Source organism: Equus quagga, chromosome 7, assembly GCF_021613505.1.
Source record: "Equus quagga isolate Etosha38 chromosome 7, UCLA_HA_Equagga_1.0, whole genome shotgun sequence".
NCBI lineage: Eukaryota > Metazoa > Chordata > Mammalia > Perissodactyla > Equidae > Equus > Equus quagga.
The window spans coordinates 68,517,059-68,535,450 of record NC_060273.1 but is presented as its reverse complement, the minus strand read 5'-3'; the positions used below and the strand labels follow the sequence as shown (position 1 = coordinate 68,535,450).

Genomic DNA, 18,392 nt, shown 5'->3' with positions numbered 1-18,392 from the left:
AAACCTATAATATTATTCAAAATGCCCAATAAACATATGCAAAAGTGCTCAAATTCACTACGAATCTAAGTGAAAATTAAAAATCCCAATGAGGTGTAATTTTAAAAATCCCATTTGGTAAAATAAAAAAGCTTGAGAATATCTTGGCTTGGTAAGGATAAAGAGAAACGAATACTGTTGGGGGGACTGTAAATTGTTGAAGCTTCTTTGGAAGTGAGCTGGGCAAAAATATCTGTCAAAATAATAAAAAATGTATATGTCCTTTGATAAATTCCACTTCTGGAACATGTCCTTAGGAAATGCACAGAGTTATGTAAAGAATGTTCATTATGGCACTGTTTGTAATGGTGAAAAGCTACATTAGTCTTAAGGTGTATCAGGAGAAGAGTGACTAAACACCATGAAATAACGGTGTGTACAGACCATGGAATTTTACAGGCAGCCCGTAAAGTCTGGAAACATAGATTAAAATCATTTGGTCATATGTTGAATGTAATAATAATAAGTGATGTATTATGTTTCCAAATTTAGTGGTGTGTAGAGAGTTAAGAAGGAGCTCGACCTATATGTAGCGAAGTGGAGAGATTCCAAGACATGGCAGGAGTGAAAAAGGCAAATTGTATTGCACAACCCTCTTTCTACAGAGATGTGCGTATGTGCACAAATGTATGTACAATCAAGGAGAGGAAACTAGTAGGATGTACGTTAAACTGTCCATCTGCATTTATGTTTCTCTCTCTCTCTGTTTCCCTTTTCATTGGCCTTATTATAAAAGCTTGTTTTCATCTATTTCTCATATACTTAAAACACTCTTCCAGAGTTTTGCTGTCCATCAGCATGCTGTGGATAGGCTGTCACTAATCACCAGGGGTCCTGGCCACAGCGTGCTTGTCTCTGTGCCAGGCTAGCCTGACCCTTGGCAAGAGAGGCTGGAGCTCATGTCCTAATAATGGAAATACTGGGATTCATGCCCAAAGGATGTCAATACACACACACTCACACGTGCAGACACACACACTCACATACATGCACGCACACACACACACTCTCTCTCTCTGTCTCTGTCTCACATTTGTTTATACATAGTTCCACATGAATTCCAGCTATATACATGTCCCACCATGTGCACACTCACATGTACCCCTGCACACATGTTTAGACATACTCCTACTCACATATTAATACGCATTTGAATACTCTTTCACTTAGTCACATGTATTTGCACATACATTCACAAGCACATACATATACACACATATAATTACGCTGACTCAAATGCTGGCGCATACTTAAATATGTGCTTACATATTCACAAATATCCACACACAGTTACATAAATGAAAATAATACGCTTCACGTATAGTCACTCTCAGATACTTTCACATATTCTCACATATACGCATACACACAGATACATGCACATCCATACTCACACCTATTCACGATCACGTTTATAACCACAGAAATACACATATTTATATTCATGCCTGTACATGGTGATGCACATTTTTCTTTGAGGTCACGTGTCTAAATATATTCAAACCAGCACACACATATATACATGCCTATGCGTACATTTGCACAAACACACAATCCTACAATATACACACGTGCGTTTGTGCTACACAGACACATAGATGCTACAGTGCACACTTATGCACAGTCGTAAGCACACATGTCCCAACAAGCTGGATGGTTCCTGTAGGTTCTAGCTCCAGATCGTTCTCTTGTCGACTGCTAGGGGCGCTGCTCTGGATCAGGACCCTCCCCCTTCTCCTCCCTCATGCATCCTGTTCCAGCTTCTACCTTCCTCTTGCTGCATAGACTCAAAGAGTCCCGGGAAAGGTCAGGTGAAGGACAGGCAGCCTCAGCCCTCCCCTCGTCGGGAATGGAGAGAGACCCCTGTTGCTTTGCTGGCTGCCTCTCCGTGCTCTCCGGTCTGTTAGCTCTGGTGAATAAAGCCAGGCCCTGGGAAGCAGACAGTCAGGCCCAGGGACTCCAGCTGTTTATAGAGCTGCTGTGCACTCCTGCTGCTCCTGGAGAACAAACACAGCCTGGAAAGTTTCTGACACTGAGACTACGTCCGTATTGCCATGGGCCCAGGGTGCACAACCAGCTCTTTGTGTGGTTGGCGAGGCAGAGCCCTGGGCTGGAAGTCTGGGGGCCTGGGCATGTCTGTTCAACGAAGTTCCCTTTCAGTTCACACTCCCTATGACCAAAGGAAACAAGCGGGACTGGGTAATCCCAAACATCTAGGGATTAAATGTTTATAGCTGGCTCAGGAGAACATGGGCTTTGGGGTGAGGTAGATTTGAATTCAGATCCCATCTCTGCCACTCGTTACCTGTGTGTCTTTAGGTAAGTGACTTAACCTTTCTGATCCTCAGTTTCCTAATCTGTACAATGGGGATAACTCTTCCTGCCTCATGGGGGTTGTTGTGAGGTCTAAATGAGATGGTATATGTAGAAGTGCTCTACAAACTACCTGAAACACACTGGCATTTAATGCATGGTTGTTGCTCTTGTTATTAAATTAATATGAGTGCTCTCTTGCTCTCCAAGCATATTTTGAGTGGCAGGGAACAAGGCTTGAATGGGAAGGTGGTCCAAAGTGTTTGGTTAATGGGATCTAGGAGAGAAAGAAGCTAAAGGGAGGGAAACCCTTGGCCACTGCAAAGAGTTCTGCTCCCGGGACACAGTCACACCCATTCCAGGCTATATGACCTTGCTCAAGTGATGTCACTCTCTAGCCATCAGAGTGCCTCTCTGTAAAATAAAGGAGGATTTAGACAATTTCTTAAGATTTTTTTCTGGCTCTGAGATTTTAGGGGTTTTTCTCCTAAATGATCTGCAAAGTAAATTAAACATATAAAGATAATTAAGAATCCAGTGGAAAAAAATCACAGTACTATGGGATGTGCAAGCTGGAAAATGGCCACTCCTACTTTGGATTAATTTTAATTAATAAGGAGGAAAGCGATGTCAACTGGGGACCACTCCTGAGGAAGCACATCATTGCCAATCCTTCGTTCCCTGTCTCAAGCTATTTATCTTCACCCCAGGGAGCCATCTCCTTGGGCTCCCCTTGTTGGTTACCTCCATTATCACTATTTACCATTTTCTCCCGAGCTGCGCTGAGCCTGGCATGACAGGAGGCTGGATTTCCACTTTTGATGGCACTTGAGTTGTTGCTTAAATGTGCTTTGTGGATCTGTGGTCCCCCGATTTCTTGAGTCTGTACTCTGTGGTGTTACAGCAGTGTGGGGCAGAGCAAACACTCGTCTATGGGATATGACCACTGCATCTTAATCCCTGCTCAGTCACTAACTAGCTCTGTGATGTGACATCTCCAGATCTCACTTCCCTCAGCTGTAAGATCGGGGACATAGTGTCCGCCACGTCTAGTTAATAGAGTGGTTGTAAGACCAAGTGTCTGGAGAAGGAATCAAGGAAGAGAATGAGTGTGAAAATGTGCTGAAAATTTTAAGTGGCATTTAATAATAACAGCTGCCATTCACTGTGTGTATCCTTTGTGTCAGACACCATGCTTAGCGCTTTCTATGCCTTATCTCTTAACCCTCAGAACAGGTCACAAGGTGCCCCACGTCACAGATGAGGAAGCTGACTTGGACAGGCCAGCTTGCCCAGGGTCACAGAGCTGAGCCTCAAATTTTGTCTGGCTGTGGAAGACTGTGTCTTAATTGCTACACTGAGTAGGAAGCTAAATGCAACAGGAGTGAAATCTGGAAAGGCACAGGAGACACGCGGGAAGGAGAAGCTAAGGCTCAGAGAAGTCTAGGGATTGCTCAGGATCACACAGCTAATCACCGAGAGTCTCGGGGCTTCAGCGTCCGGAGTCTCTATCATCATCACCGTCGTTGTCATCACTGGAAGCATTTAGACCATTCACTGGGATAAACACTTTCCTGCACATAATTTCCACCCTTAATAACTTGATGAGGTCGGTCTGCTAATCACCACTGGGATTTTAGAGATGAGGAAACTGAAGCTGAAAGACATGAAGCGAATCACATGGAGTGAGTGAGCCCAGGTCTATGTGACTCCAGAGCCTGGGCTTTCAATGACCGCACAAAATAGGGCCAACTGCTGTTCTTTTAGGAATCTGTATCAGAGAAAGAGATCTCTGTGCGGTCGTTATAGGGAAAGAAGTAGGAGTGAGGGCAGGGTGCAGATGTGTACACTTGTCCTCAAAAAACCAAGTGCTTTACATAACTGGATGGGCCCTGACTTGGTTTGATGACTGTTTACCATTTCGGAAGAAGAGTGCACATGTGAACACCCACCACACAAAGACTATGAATAATGCAGATGCCAATGCATGTCTGACTTGGGAGGGAGAAGAAAAGCAGAGGGGCTCATCAGGAGCCCTTATAAGACATCCATTCGAAGTGTGGAAAAACTAGGCTTTTTGACCTGAATCCCAGTGAAAGCAGCGTTGTTCATTCCTAGTTGACAGGTGGGATCGTCTCCATCTGGAGATACGAGGCCTGTTAGTTTTAGAGAGTTTGATCAGTTGCCCTTTGGATGTGGGTGGGGTCGATTTGAGCATATCAAGGCAGCCTTCTTTGCAAAAGGACAGATTTTGGACCATTTGCTCCATGACCCACAGAGCTCAGTGATTTTTGCCAGTCTGGGACTGAAAGGTTAGATCTAATTTCCATAGACGTTTAAGACCAAATAATGGTTTGAATTGACAGACAGTCTATCTGATTTGGTTTATTTATTTTAAAAACTTATTGAGTGCCTGTTATTACAGCACTGTGCTAGCTGCTGAGGCTACCACTGGAAATGAGACAAGATTCTGGCCTGCAAAGAACTTCCATTACAGCGAGAAGAGGGGTAAATAAGCAGACTGTCACGGTGCTAAGTGCTGTTATAAGAGTTGTAAAATGTGTCGAGAATGGGTAGCAGGGACCCATTCTAGCCTTGGGTCAAGCACCCACATGAACTCACCCCCATGTACATACGTGTTAGATGTGAAGGCTTTCTATGGAGGTGATTCTGAGCAGAGACTTAAAGGAGAGTAGGAGTCAGCAAGGGAAAGGAGGCTGGAGTAGATGCTCTGGGCAGAGGCCTCAACAGCATCAAGAGAAGGCTGGAAACCGAGAGAGAGAGGGCACCCTCTGCATGGAGAACTCTGAGCGAGTCCATTTATCCAGAGTAGGGAGTGAGAGAGAGAAGAGATGAGGCAGGGCCTTCTAAGCTTTGCACAGGAAATTGGGCTTAATGCTGAAGGTGCCGGGGAGCCACGGGTAGGATTAAAGCAGGAGAGCGGTGTGGTTAGGTTTGTGTTTTAGATAGACCACTGTGTGGGCAACAATGGATTGGAGGGGGCAAGATGAGAATCGAGCACCCTTTGCAGTAGTGTGGACAAGCCACGATGGAAGCCTGAACTAGACTAGGGGCAGGCGGCCATCCGGGAACGGATGCTGTAGAGGACTTCAGGGCAGTAACATCCACAGGACTCGGTGACTGGCTGCCTCGCACTCTGCTCATAAACAGACGACTTCTTGGAGGCTTTGATTATTTTCTCACAAGCTAGACCACTCCCGTCACATGAGTACAATTGATTGTTTTGTTTTCAAGGATTGAGAAAAAAAAGTTTAAAGTATCATTACATTTATATAAATTTACTAATGTAATATTTACTCTGCAGAAATTTGGAAAACAGGAATAGTGAAAGAAGAAAATTAAAAATTATCCATAGGTCTATAATCCAGAGATAATTGCTGTTAACGTTTTGATATTTTTCCTTCTAGTCTTTTTCCAGAATGTAATAGATTTATTTTGAACTTTTTTACTACGGGAATTTTAAAATACTTCCAAAAGTAGAGAGAAGATTAGAATCAATGCAACATACCCATTTCAGCTTCTACAACCAGTCTTCGGCTATTCTGCAGTTGAATTTTTTAAACTTACAAGCAGGTCTTTACATTTTCTTTGAATCAAAAACTTTAGCCTGTTGATATAATTTTGTTTTTGGAACCCTAAGTGTTTGACTTGTGCTAGCCATGCTAGCTTTTTGGCCATTTTCAGATGTGTGTCTTCACCCAAAACATTGAACAGGACAGTAAAAATGTCCAAGTCTCATAGCATACCTCTGGAGACCTGAAAAAAACACCAGATTCCCCATCTTCCTGGAGAAGACCAGTGCAGAGGGTGAATGTTTCAGGGAGAGAGATATCCCCAGCAGGAAATAGCAGCTTACGTTTTGACTCACTCACCATAGTTGTCTCAGCAATGGAACCAAAGCTGTTGATGAAAATGTTGCAGCTCACATTCACCGGGGGACCTGCCAATCAAGAGAGATTCCTGCTTAGCTCCAGGGCCATGAAGAAACCCACAGGATAGGACCCGTCCCTGGAACACCGACTCCAGGGAGAGATCCCACTTGGTGGAGGAGACCCTTGCTTGCCCTCCACCCCATCCTCGAGCAGCTGGGACTCCCAGCCACTTGGCTGTGCCAGATTCCCTGGTCCCCAAGTGAGCACCAGGTACAGAACACCACAGGCTGAGCCGAGATGTACTTTCATTAACACGGGATGATTCATCATCCTGCCATATGGTTGAAATCCCTTCCCCAAACCCCATCGGCTGCCTGCTAATTTGTGGCTGAAATGTATTTACGGCTGCAACATTTGGAGGCCATCTTGGGAATCGCAAGGAACAGCAAGTTCCTTGCCTTGAACTTGTGAACCAAGAATGATTGTCTGAAAGGGCGTTGATGGGAATTACGAGCTGAGGAATCCAGAGGCAACCTCAAGGGAAGTCCATAAGTCTTTGTTAAATACTTTCCAGGCAATTTTTTTGAAGCCTATTGAAAGGATAGGAAAGAAGCAGAGGAATATTCGCTCTTTGGAATCTCATTGGTAGAGGGACCTCTGTCCAGCTGAAGCCCGATCTCTTCATTTTACACTATTAATTATAGCAGTTACCGTTTACTGGGCATTTCAGGGTTTGCTGTGGTGCTGAGAGTGTCACTGACGTAATATCTTTCCATCCCTCAGCGACTCCATGAGAAGACATGGTTATCACCTCCTTTTTACACATGGGGAAACAGGCTCAGAGGGGTCATTTGTCTATGGCCACACAGCTAGTAAATGGTTGAGCTAGAGTCTGAGTTAAGATTTATGTAATTCCAAAGCTGGTGGTCTTAATGGCTAGAGTTGTAGGAAAGAGGTTCAGAGACAGGAAGGGGCATGCTTAAGGTCACACAGTGGCAGAATCCAGGGTTTTAAGCACTAGGCTTCCACGTGAGCTGACAAGAGGGCCAGTGTGAAGTAACCAGAGAGGAATGTGAGACCATGAGTAGGAGTGATGTATGCAGCAGGAGTCCAGGTATAAGAGAGGTTCTTGAGAGCGAGGTTTTAGGGAAGACCTCAGGAAGTTTATGACCTTGAGGTGACCTTAAAGGTGGCTTAGACTTGGATAACGGGCCATACTCATTCACATGAAGATTGCAATGTGCAATGGTGAATTTTTTCAGGCCCACTTTCTTGTTGCTTCCCAGAGGTCCTGAGGCAGGCAGAGCAGAGTGACCGTCCCTATTTAACAAGTGGAGCACAGGGAGTTTTAGTAACTCACCTGGGCCTATTACCCAGCAAGTGGTGAAGCCAGGACTTGAACCCAAGTTTCTGATTGCGGAAAGAAGGAAGCAGATATACTTGCGTCCTCTGTTACCCGCTCCTCTCTGTCTCTCTTGAAAAAGTTGCCCAAGCATTTCACCCAAACTCAGCCAAGATTTCCTTCTTTTCAGAAATCTTGGTGTAGGAAGCGACTCACTCTTGTGGTGAGAATCCAGATTTTCTCTCCAAGGGAGTGCCAGGATTCCTGAGTTTTAGACACAGCTCCGGTGCTGGCTGGCTCTTTTACTCAGGAGTGCCCCTTCCCTTTTTGGGTCGCAATTTCCCCATCAGTCTGGGAGAGTAGCTCTTGATCTGGGCTGTCACTTGGAGCTCCAGTGGTTTGGACTTCCCTTATGGAAGCTATCCATGTGAGTTACAAGGTTACAGAATTTCAGGGCTGGAAGGTGTTTAAAGCTCACCTAATCAATTGCTTCCCAAACTGATGTGCAGCCAAGGCTGTCTGCAGTGGGATCATCTCGCGGAACTAGTTAGACTGCAGATTCCTTGGCCCAGCCCCAGCCCCAGAGAACCCAAGTCCCTGGAGCTTAGCCCAGAGTCTATTATTTAAGGAGCATGATTCTTGCGCACAGCCAGGTTTAGGAGCCACTGCTGTAGACCAGCTACCCACTCAAGGCTGAGAGCTTGAACACCTCCCGTAGGGGGGAACTCATTTCATCTTGAGCAGCCCTTTCCACGGTTGGATAGCTCTGCCTGCTAAAACACTTGCCCTATGTTGTGTGGAAATCTGCCTCCTTGGCACTTCTACCTAAACAATCCATTAGGTTTTTTTTTTTTTCCCCTCATTTAGACTCAGACCCAGGTTTTTCTTTTCATTTAGCCTCATACCATTAAGATGCCTCAAAGCGTTACTGCCTGTGCCTTGAAATAACGTGCATGGAGTTCCCACCCAGGCCCTGTGAGTGTCTGGCACTGTGACTCCCATATAAATTAGGTCCTGATTTATGTGTGCTAGAGGGCGCCAGCCAAAGGACCCCATGGGGAGGTGCGGTTCATTGAAATAAATCTGAGATTAAATTATCCTCGAGAAAATTACAATCCGGCTGCCTTTGGCAACAGGATAATGTATATATTTCATTAAATATTAAAGTTTCATTTTGTTTTCGTATATGTGTTTGCATTGGGCTGTGCCCCTGATCCTGGGAGCCATTATCCTACACGTCTTAGAGGAGATACAGAATATCAGAGCCGAAAGGGCCTCGTCTTACTGGACCGTTTTACAGATGCAGAAATGGAGGTCCGGATGCATCAAGTGATTTACTCTGGGTCACACGTATCGGGTAAGGAGTGAGAGGACTAGGATCCAATTTTAGCACCCCTTATTTCCTATATTGTGATTTGGATTCCCACTGTGTTCTGCAGACCCAGCCTGCTGTTCCCGGCCACTCGTGTCTGCAGGAGAGTCAGGAGCAGGCAGAATTTCTGGTGCTTGAAGGAAAGTGCTGAGTGATTAATCGCTCTGTGGAGTTTCTGAACAATGCATGCCTCTTCCTACTGTGTTGGGGTCACAGAGGCCTTATGTGCATGGCCTCTTCGGGAGCTCTGCCGTTTGTGTGGGGCTTTTGGGAGTCCTATTTGTGCCTGGTGGAACTGTGAAGGGACCACAGGGCTCAGGGGAGGAGGTCCCCTTATGCCAGTGTTTCAGCCCTCACCCCAAGGAAGAGAAGAGACATCTTGCTTCCCCACCCCTGGGGTGGGGTTCCAGGAGGATGCTCAGAGCCCGACTCAGAGGGCACCGAAGGGGTTAGAGACAGTGCAGAGTTGGGAGAGGCCTAAGAGATTTTCCAGTCCTGTAGATTTGGGGTCCCAGTGTTCGGAGTAAGGTTCTCAGTGTGGGAAGGGAAGGGCCCTGATTCAGTGGTTTCATAGTCTCGGAGAAATTTTATTTCTTAAAAACGGCTACTGCTAAATAAGTAAGCAAATAAATAAATGAATAAGCAAATAAACAAATACTTCACTGGCATTAGACAAAGAATTTGAGTGAGAGTAGCTAGCTGGGTTAGAATCCCTAGTCTTGACAGAGTGACTTGGGAAAGTCACTGAACTGCTCTAAGCCTGAGCATATTTGTTGGTTCATTCACTCATTCCTCTGTTTATGAAAGGTTTGTTGAGGGCCTTCTATGTGCTAAGTACAGTGGTATGCACGTGAACCTGGATGCCCGCACATCCTACAGAGGCTTTCCTTTCTCAGGAGAGCAAGACCCTGGCACTCAGGATGGAGTTCCCAGAGGGCCCACCAGGGGGCATTGTGGGCCAGAATTCCCAAAAACTGCCAGGGGCAGGGGATGCAACCTGGTGGTCAGGTCTCCAACGTGTTTGATTTGGCCAATGGTGTTCCTAAAAGATGTGATTTAGCTGCCTACTTGGATGATTTCTCATAAAACCCCAGACTCGACTCAAGTCTTGTCTTGGAAGGCCTGCTGCCGGCAGGAGCTGAGAAGTGGCTGCTGGTAGATGGGCCCTGTGCTTTTTTTTTCCTTCCTTTTCTGATTCCCATCCTGCTTCACTCACGTATCATACCTGCCTGGTCCCTCTGGGTGTTTGAGATTGTGACCCTGGTAGGGCTTAAACCCAGTGTGCTGTAACAGTCCTGACTTCTCTATCCTGGAGGGAACCACGGTTATGCTAAAGATGCTGGAAGATAGGCCTCAGGAGCAAGGTGCTGGGGGAGCCATGGAGCCTCAGGGCACACAGGGGTGGGAGGTGGGCTCAAGTACAAACCTCAGTGCAGCTCCCAGACCGTTACCCATTTGCAGACACTCTGAGAAGGGGACTGGAGAACGGGAGCAAAGGGTGCAAATATTAGGAAGCTGTTACCAGCTGTCACTTCCCTTGTTTGGTCTTGGACTTGAGCCAAAAGGAACAGCAAGGAAGGGCATCTGAAATCAAGAATTGATTAGGAGGCTGGCAGTGGGTCCTTGAAATAAGAATTTTGCAGGGGTGCTGGCAGGAAGGTGGGAGTGTGCAGGCTCCCGAGGAGGCCCTTCATGCTGTACCTGCCAAATCCCACTCAGCGGTTTGAGATGGTTACAGCCTCCTCAGGCAGCAGTGGACGAGGGGAACTAGTCCCCTCTTGTCATAGATGTTAAGATCTCATAGGACTGTAAGAGCTAAAAGAAGCTTCTCAGATCACTTTGGTGAGGGTCTGTAAATTGGCTACCCACAGGGCGTATCTGGGTCACAGACATATTTTGTTTGAATTGACATGTTTTAGGAATAAGGACATTTTGCATAAATCTTGATTTATGGCTCTTCTTGGAATACTGGATGATCTGGCAACATGGGCCTATGTTCCTATAGGGTGGACTAGGGCTAAGGAGAGGCTGCTTCCTTTAGAGGAACCAAAACTTGAACCCATTTCACCACATTCCACGTTTGCTGTCCGTCCATTACACCAGAGGTAGCCAACAGGTTTTAATTCACAGACTGACTCCTGACAACCAGAGGTGCTGTTGGGTTGGATTCTCGGAGGCTTTGTTTGGGCTGGGTGGGAGAGAAGACCGACTTGACTAACAATGGCTGTCTCTGAAAGAGGAAAGATCACGGGATGCACATCGTGTATTTACTGTTTGCGTACAATGCCACGCGCTTGCTCCTGTAATCTAGGAAAGCAGATCCCTGGTGATCTGGAAGGAAAGTTTTCTCTACCTTTAAAATTGGGCCTGATCCTGGCATCGTATCCAGAGGTTCTCCCCATGAGCTTGTCCAGGAAATCCGAGGGCGACATAGGCTTGGGCGCCGAGCGGGCAGCTTCAGCCTCCTTAGACGCTGCAAGGCTGGGAAGGGAGAGAGGAAAGCAGAGGGTTAATGACGGCCTGTGCTCACGCTGTGATCAGATTCCAGTCTTCCCCAGCCCCAAGAACCACTAGGGTGTTCTTAGGCTGAGAAATAGGTAATACGGATTCTTAAAGAGGTAAGGCCGAGGATAAGCTAGTTACCCTGCCCAAATATCACCCAGCGTGGGATCCTGGCTGGCAGCCGAGTGTCGGAGGACTGCCAAGAAGCTGCAGACTCTTTTTGTTTTTTCTTCTTCTTCTCCCGAAAGCCCCCCAGTACATAGTGTATATTGTAGCTGTAGGTCCTTCTGGCTCTGCTATGTGGGACACCATCTCAGCATGGCCTGATGAGCCGTGCCATGTTTGTGCCCAGGATCCAAACCGGCGAGACCCTGGGCTGCCGAAGCAGAGTGTGCAAACTTAACCACTCAGCCACGGGGCCGCCCTGCTGAAGACTCCTTTAAGGCTTCATCTCTGGGGTTTCCAGCAACCCCACTTGGCTGCTGGTCTCCCTGAGAGAGGAGACTGAAGAGTTAACCTCCTGCCGGGCCCAGCCCCGTGTTTTAGGTGCCTGCGCTCTTGCATGGCCACGGAACAGCACAGCCAGAAGGAATCTTACAGACTGGATAGTCCAGCCTTTCCCCAAAGTTTCTCTTCAGAATCAGAGTCACTAATTTAAAAAAAAGTTGCCTGAGTCAAATGCATCTGGGACACAAACGCAATCAGGCTTCTTTTCCTCAGGTCTTCGCAGAAGCTTTAAGAAGCCTAGATGCCTCTACCTATGGGACTGCTAGCTCGTGAAACATGCACTTTAGAAAATGCTCAATTGGGAAACCTGAGGCACAGCCAGGGGAAGGGACAGATGCAGGTCCCAGAGTAAATCAGGGGTAGCCTGTCTCAAGGGATCAAGGGTTAGGGGATTTGCGATCAAATTGCTGGGGATGCTTCCCACTGTTTCCGTCACCGCCTCCCCACACCCCCCCTCCACAATGTGGTTCGAGGTCCTCATCCACACCACAGCATGAACTACCAACGTCTGAGAACAGTGGCCCTCCCCACCACACTCTCGAAGGCGTGCAGATTTCTCAGAGTCTAGATTGGAAGCCAGAGGGTTGAAGAACAATTATTTGGGTTGCTTTGGGCAACTGAGCTTTCCTAGTCCTGAAATCATCCCCAGGAGATAGCTAGGAGCTAGTGCAACCCTGTCGTGTGGGGCTGAGGGGCTGGCAGGTTGGAGGAAGTGCGTGTAGAGAGAGAGGCGTGTGTTGCGTAAGACGGGAGATCCTGTCGCCTAGCCAAGTAGGACATCACGTTCCGCAAGGACTTGCAGTCAGTGTCTCCTGTTCTTCGCCTTGGCTCCTCTCTGATCTCATAGTTGTAACTGTTGAGGTGATCGCCTCTAAAGGGTGACTCTTAAATCTTTGTCTCCGCCCTGGCTTCCCTCTTAAGCCTGTCCTCACCTGCAAACACATGCAGGGCAAGTCCATCCACGTGTCCTGCCTGTGCCTCCCGTCCGCCTCCCATACTGAAGGCCACAGCTTTCTTCTCAAGCTTCTCTTCAGGATCACAGTTTCCCCAGACGGCACCAACCTTTTCCCAGTCTCTAGGACTGGAGCCGTCCTGTCTCCTGTCCCCTCCCCTCTCTCATCGCCTCACTCAGCAGCTCCTGGGCCACGCTACCTTGTAATATAGTTACTTGAGTTTGCGTTTTAAGAGCAGGAATCATGGTGTTTTTATTTATTGTTTGTTCTTTTAATCTCCCGCTGTGTCTTCCATGGTGTCTCAAACATAATCGGTGCTCAGGAATTGCACGGCGAATGAATGAATGAATGAATGATATGCTACTTTACCTATCAAATATCCTGGCTAGTAAGGTATTCATGAATATTCATATATGGGTTAACAATTTAAAAATAATTAGACTATTATACCCAGGAATGAAAAATCCTGAAAGCGATCTGGTATTCCTCTGACAATTCAGAGGCGTTCCAGGATTATTGAGACGCTCATGCTTACAATCTGAAGGTCCCTCATTCATTTACTGGAGAGCTAGTTTTGATTGACAGGATGAGGGACAAATGCATTTTACTGTTTTTACATGTATGACTATGGATGTTTGTGAGTTCGCGTGATGTGGGTAGGTTTCTAAGTGTGATGTGTATGTGTGTTATGTACACAAGTGTGTGGATGTGTATGGATGTGTGTGGGGATTAGGACATGCACGGGGCTGTTTGTGGATGAACAGTGGATTGTGTTACACAGATTCGTATGTGCAAAAATGTGAATACCGGTGTTCATGTGAAAGCGTGTTGTTAAGTGTGGCATTATGTATGGGCATTTTTGTGTGTATATGTGGGGTGTATGTACATGTGGGGCATAGGACATGAATGTGTAAAATGCCTTTGTAGATGCATGTATATGGTGTGTATAATGCACCTGTGTGTGTTTCTGAAATGTACGGTGAGATGTAATATAGAATAGTTTAAAAAGAGTGAAAGGAACAGATGAGTTCAAGTCAATCCTGTCTTAGTTATTTACTAGCTGTGTGACCTCGGGGAAGTTACTTAACCTCTCTGAACTTTGGTTGCCTCATATGTCAAATGAGTTTTCCACAAGGAGTAACTGAGATGGCACAGGTAAAAAACACCTAGGGCAGTTCTTGCAGCATAGCAGGCACTCAATATATTGTCTTGCTCTTGCCTTGCTGCGTGTGTGTGTGTATCTGAAGCAGTTCAGAGCCAGTCTGGGGGTTCGTTGGGTCTCACAGCTGCTTTCAGCTGCACCCTGGACCCCACATGGCTAGGAAGTCCTGCCAGATGCCTTCCATGGCCGCCTGCTAGTACCACAGTCCCAGCCATTTCTCCATTCAGCTCCAGACTCGTGGCTGCTCTGTGGCTCTGGCGTGAGCAGAGGGGACCACAAGGCACGCAACTGGTGATTTACGCCTTTTCTGCTGCTGTCATTCACTTCTAGAACCTCTCCAGGAGTGGCAGTGATGAAGCTTTCATGAGCTCCTGTTCTCTGTCCGGCCGTCCTCTCAGATAACAAGATTTGGGAACACAGGACTCCCTCTCAGCAGTTACCAGAGCCCAGGCCACCCCCTGGCCCTTAGGCCTCCTTCATAAGCCTGAATCCCGTTAGGCAGTACAGTGAGAGAATGAATTCGCCCCCAATTATCCCCTACTATTTGCTATTAGCAAAATGCGCCATTGAACACCCACATCCTCCCCAAAGCTGCAGTCCTCTGCGCATCCCAGCTCCCAGGTCTGCAGCGAGGCATTTGCAGTCTGGTTACTAGGCCATTGACTCACTGAAAACCCGGCACAATGAGCTGAACTGGAGGGAACAGAGACTCTGAGAAGTTAAAGAACTGGCCTCAGGTCACACAGCACTTTGATGAGAGAAGGGATTGGAACTCAAATTTTCCAGTGTTGCCTCATCTGAATGCTACAACGTGTGGGAAAGCCATCTGTAGATGGTGAAGAGTGTAGGTCGTGACAGCTGCTACTCCTGCTATTTGTTTTTGAAGCTTGTTATATTCTGTTACATCCAAGGAAATCAAAACGTGTGTCTGACTTCCAGCCATCCTGACACCTACACTCTGAATTTCCCACACTTCAAAACAGGGAAGAAATAGTTGTGAATTGCCAAAGGACCCTCTGTTTTGTCAAATGAGTCATGGCAGGATTCTCTGAAATGTCGAGATTCTTTAGTCGGGATTCTCCCATATGTCACGTTCCAGCGGTTTCTTGGGTATCACTTTCACATTTTTTTCCCTGTTTCTGTACCACCTCTATGATTAGTCACTTAAAAATTTTTCCTTAAATTGCCTCACTTCTTTTAAACTTACCCTGTTTTGAGAGAACTTTATATTTGACTACCTACAAATGAAAAACCAGTATTACTTGACATAGTAGAAATAATCATAATAATGAATACAAGGAAAATAAACAAAAGTTTAAAATTCTAGTTACATCCTGTCGATTGCCAACATTCTGAGCCTGAGGCCCGCCCCAAGTTCCAGAGGAAGATGGGGAAGTGTTAGACAGGTGTTCGAGACACATAACACTGAACTGAGGCTTTCTTCTCAAGATAATGAGAAGAACTGGAAGAGAATTGGTTCACTAATAATTCACCTTATCATTGTGTGTGAACATCTAAAATCATCTCCCATCTTTTACCGCCCTGTCCAAAATCTCCCTAATTCTTTTTCAAATACAAAGCCTCCATTTTAATGCCCAAACAGCCATGCCCCTCCACTTGATAACCATGGTACATTTCTGTCTGTAATTAGCACATTTGCACAGAATTAGTCCAGGGGCCCCTTGCAGTACCTTTGTGCTCTGTGCTCCTGTGCAGTGCATATATGCATCCCCGGGCCCTGGATGCACATTCGGAACCACAGCCTCTGGGGAACTTACACATTTGCTTCAAGACTGTGAACTACTGGACAGAGAACCAGGATGGAATCTGGGAAACGAAACATTTGATTGTCAGGATTTGCTGACCCTATAAAAGCATTTGGAAATGATGCAAATTGTTTCAGGGATTACTGCAATGTAATGTAGTGAATCAGACGTGGTTTAGACGGATTTGATTAATAGTAATTTTTAGAAAGACAGTGAGGTCCTCTGGGACCAAGTGTTCTGTCCGTCGCTGGGAAGGCTTATGGCGAAGGCTGCGCTGACTGGACAGAGCATTAAACCGTCTACCACCCTTTAGTCAGGGGCTTTATCACACTAGGAGACTTTGGTGCTTAAAAGACCTCAGTTTAGATTCCTAATGGCAGAGACTGTGGAAAGGACCACTGTGGGGCTGGAGACAGGGTGACATAGTGAAGTGGGGGCTGTGTGACCTTTGTGAGTCACTTCTCTTTTTGGTTTTCAATTTCCCAAATGATAAAATGAGGGGATTAGAACAATCTCTAAGAGTCCTTCTGGCCCTAAACCATCATTTAATAGTCTACAACATTCCCTCTTTATTTTCCTTTTTCACACATCTGGTCTTGGGGTCCAAGTTCATCTGGACTCCTTTAGGGGAACGCGAGTGTGTTTGTGTCTTGGTTCTTCCCCATCTGGTCTCAAGATTTCTCTCCAATGGAAGAACTCATTTTTTGGGGATTTGTTGGGAGAAAGGCCAGATCAATGCTCAGATTCTCATTCTCCAGTTGCAACAGCAATTGGAAATAGAGAATCAATATGGAGCTGTCAGTCTGAATTTCAGATGAGCTGGGGTTGGGAACCATACCTGGGGGAAACAGTTTCAGTTAAACCCTGCATGGCACCACCTCCCTGAGAACTACTCTAGGTTAGCAGAGGGGGCCCCCCAACAGATCCCATCTCCTCAGTTTGCCATGGGCAGAGAAGTCAGGAGGTCAGGGGTGGAAAAGGGGCTGAAGGACAAGGAAGGGTGGAGGACGGGCTAAGAGGCTGAAGAGAACCAGGGGTGGATGCGTGGGGCTGCAGGAGGAGGTTGGAGGTGTGGGTTGAGGAGGGAAGAGAGGTGGGAGGGAAGAGAAGAGGCCAGTGTGGAAGTGGAGGTGTTTGAGGTACGGCCAGTGCTGTCAGGGAGGAGTTCCGGGAGCAGAGGATGGACTTCCAATGGCACTTGGTTGGAGGAGGAGTTTTGCCAAAAGTTTTGCAGAGAAAGTGGCTTTACAGTCAAACGTGAAGGTTGTGTATGGAGCTGACCTGGAAGAAATAGTGGAGGAAGAGTGTTCTGGGTAGAAGGAACAGCACATGTAAAGTCTAGAGGTAAGAGAGGACTTGGAGAAGTGAAAGAAGTTTACTGTGTGTTTGAGGGAGGGAAGGAGGGAGAAAAGGAAAGAATGAGAGAGAGAGAGAGTGAGAGAGAACAAATATAAGAAGTGAGGATGGAACACTGAGTCTGCAGGGTTGGGAGTCGCAAGGATTGGCCCCCTGGCCTATGCCCTTATGGTGCATCTGAAAGTTAAGGGAAGATTTTCTCTCCCCAATCTCTTTACAGTGCAAATAATCCATCCTGATTTCCCAGCTGTTTCTAGTTATACCGAATTATGACCTGGTCAAGCTTGGCAAATGGGCCCTCCAAAGATGCCCCCAAGTGGTCGGTGACCAACTTGGTTTCCAGGCAACTCGTCCTCTGACTTGGGCCAGAATATCTACCCCCTTTGCCTTGGCAGGGAGGTAATCCATTGAGCTGGTGTTTATTCTGTGCAGAAAGTACCTGGTCAACCAGTCAGAGATTGTTTGAAGGTCCATGGGCACTTACTTACTGTACAATTTTGAAGGTCACTGTGGAGCATAGGAAAAAACATTGGGATGCGAGCTGGGAAACATGGGTTTCCAGTCTTGGCTCTCTCTAACTTTCTGTGTGGTCTTGGGCTAATTCTTTTTCTTAGATGGCCCTCAGTTTCTTTATCTGTGAAATGCCAGTTTTGGATTAGATCAGGCACAGTAAACAGTTTTCCCTTGAGTGCCACTCCATTCAAGTGCTGGTGGCTGCTCAGAGAAGGGTTCCGGGCCTGACCCGCAGGGCAGGGTAGCAGGAGGCACCATCAGCCTCTGCCAAGGGATGAGATTGTGGAGTGGTAGCTTGTCTCACTGCTATGGGACCTCCTCTAAAATCCTCTGGTCCTTCTGAATTATTAAGCACCTACTATATGCATAAGGCACTCCGGGGGAGATGCAGGTAAACAGATTGCTGCCGACAGAAAAAGCCCTGCATGTAGGCAGAGTTTGTGTCTGTCTCGTTCAGTGCCTGGCATGTGGCAGTGATCAATAATCATTTGTGGATGAACGGGCTTTGCCCTCTCATTGTTTATATTCAGCAGGTAGAATAGATTAGGTACATAAACAATTATAATAGGTTGCCAGCCAGCTTAGGCCGTGTGACTGGACTGCTATGGTGCTTCAGGGGAGGAAGGCAGTATTTGGGGGGAGGTGGGGACAGGAATCAGAGAATTTTTCTGAGT

At 46.7% G+C, this 18,392-nt stretch overlaps 1 protein-coding gene across 1 annotated transcript in view; it reads right to left on the bottom strand.

Annotated features, from left to right (window-relative positions):
* GLRA1 (glycine receptor alpha 1) overlaps positions 1–18,392 on the bottom strand; it is a 73,697-nt gene that overhangs the window by 30,664 nt on the left and 24,641 nt on the right. Inside the window, exons 2-3 of the mRNA XM_046668238.1 lie at positions 11,313–11,440; positions 6,246–6,313 (exon numbers count right to left, since the gene is read on the bottom strand). Of these exons, the coding sequence (XP_046524194.1) occupies positions 6,246–6,313; positions 11,313–11,440 (196 nt within the window). The remainder of the gene's footprint in view (positions 1–6,245; positions 6,314–11,312; positions 11,441–18,392) is intronic.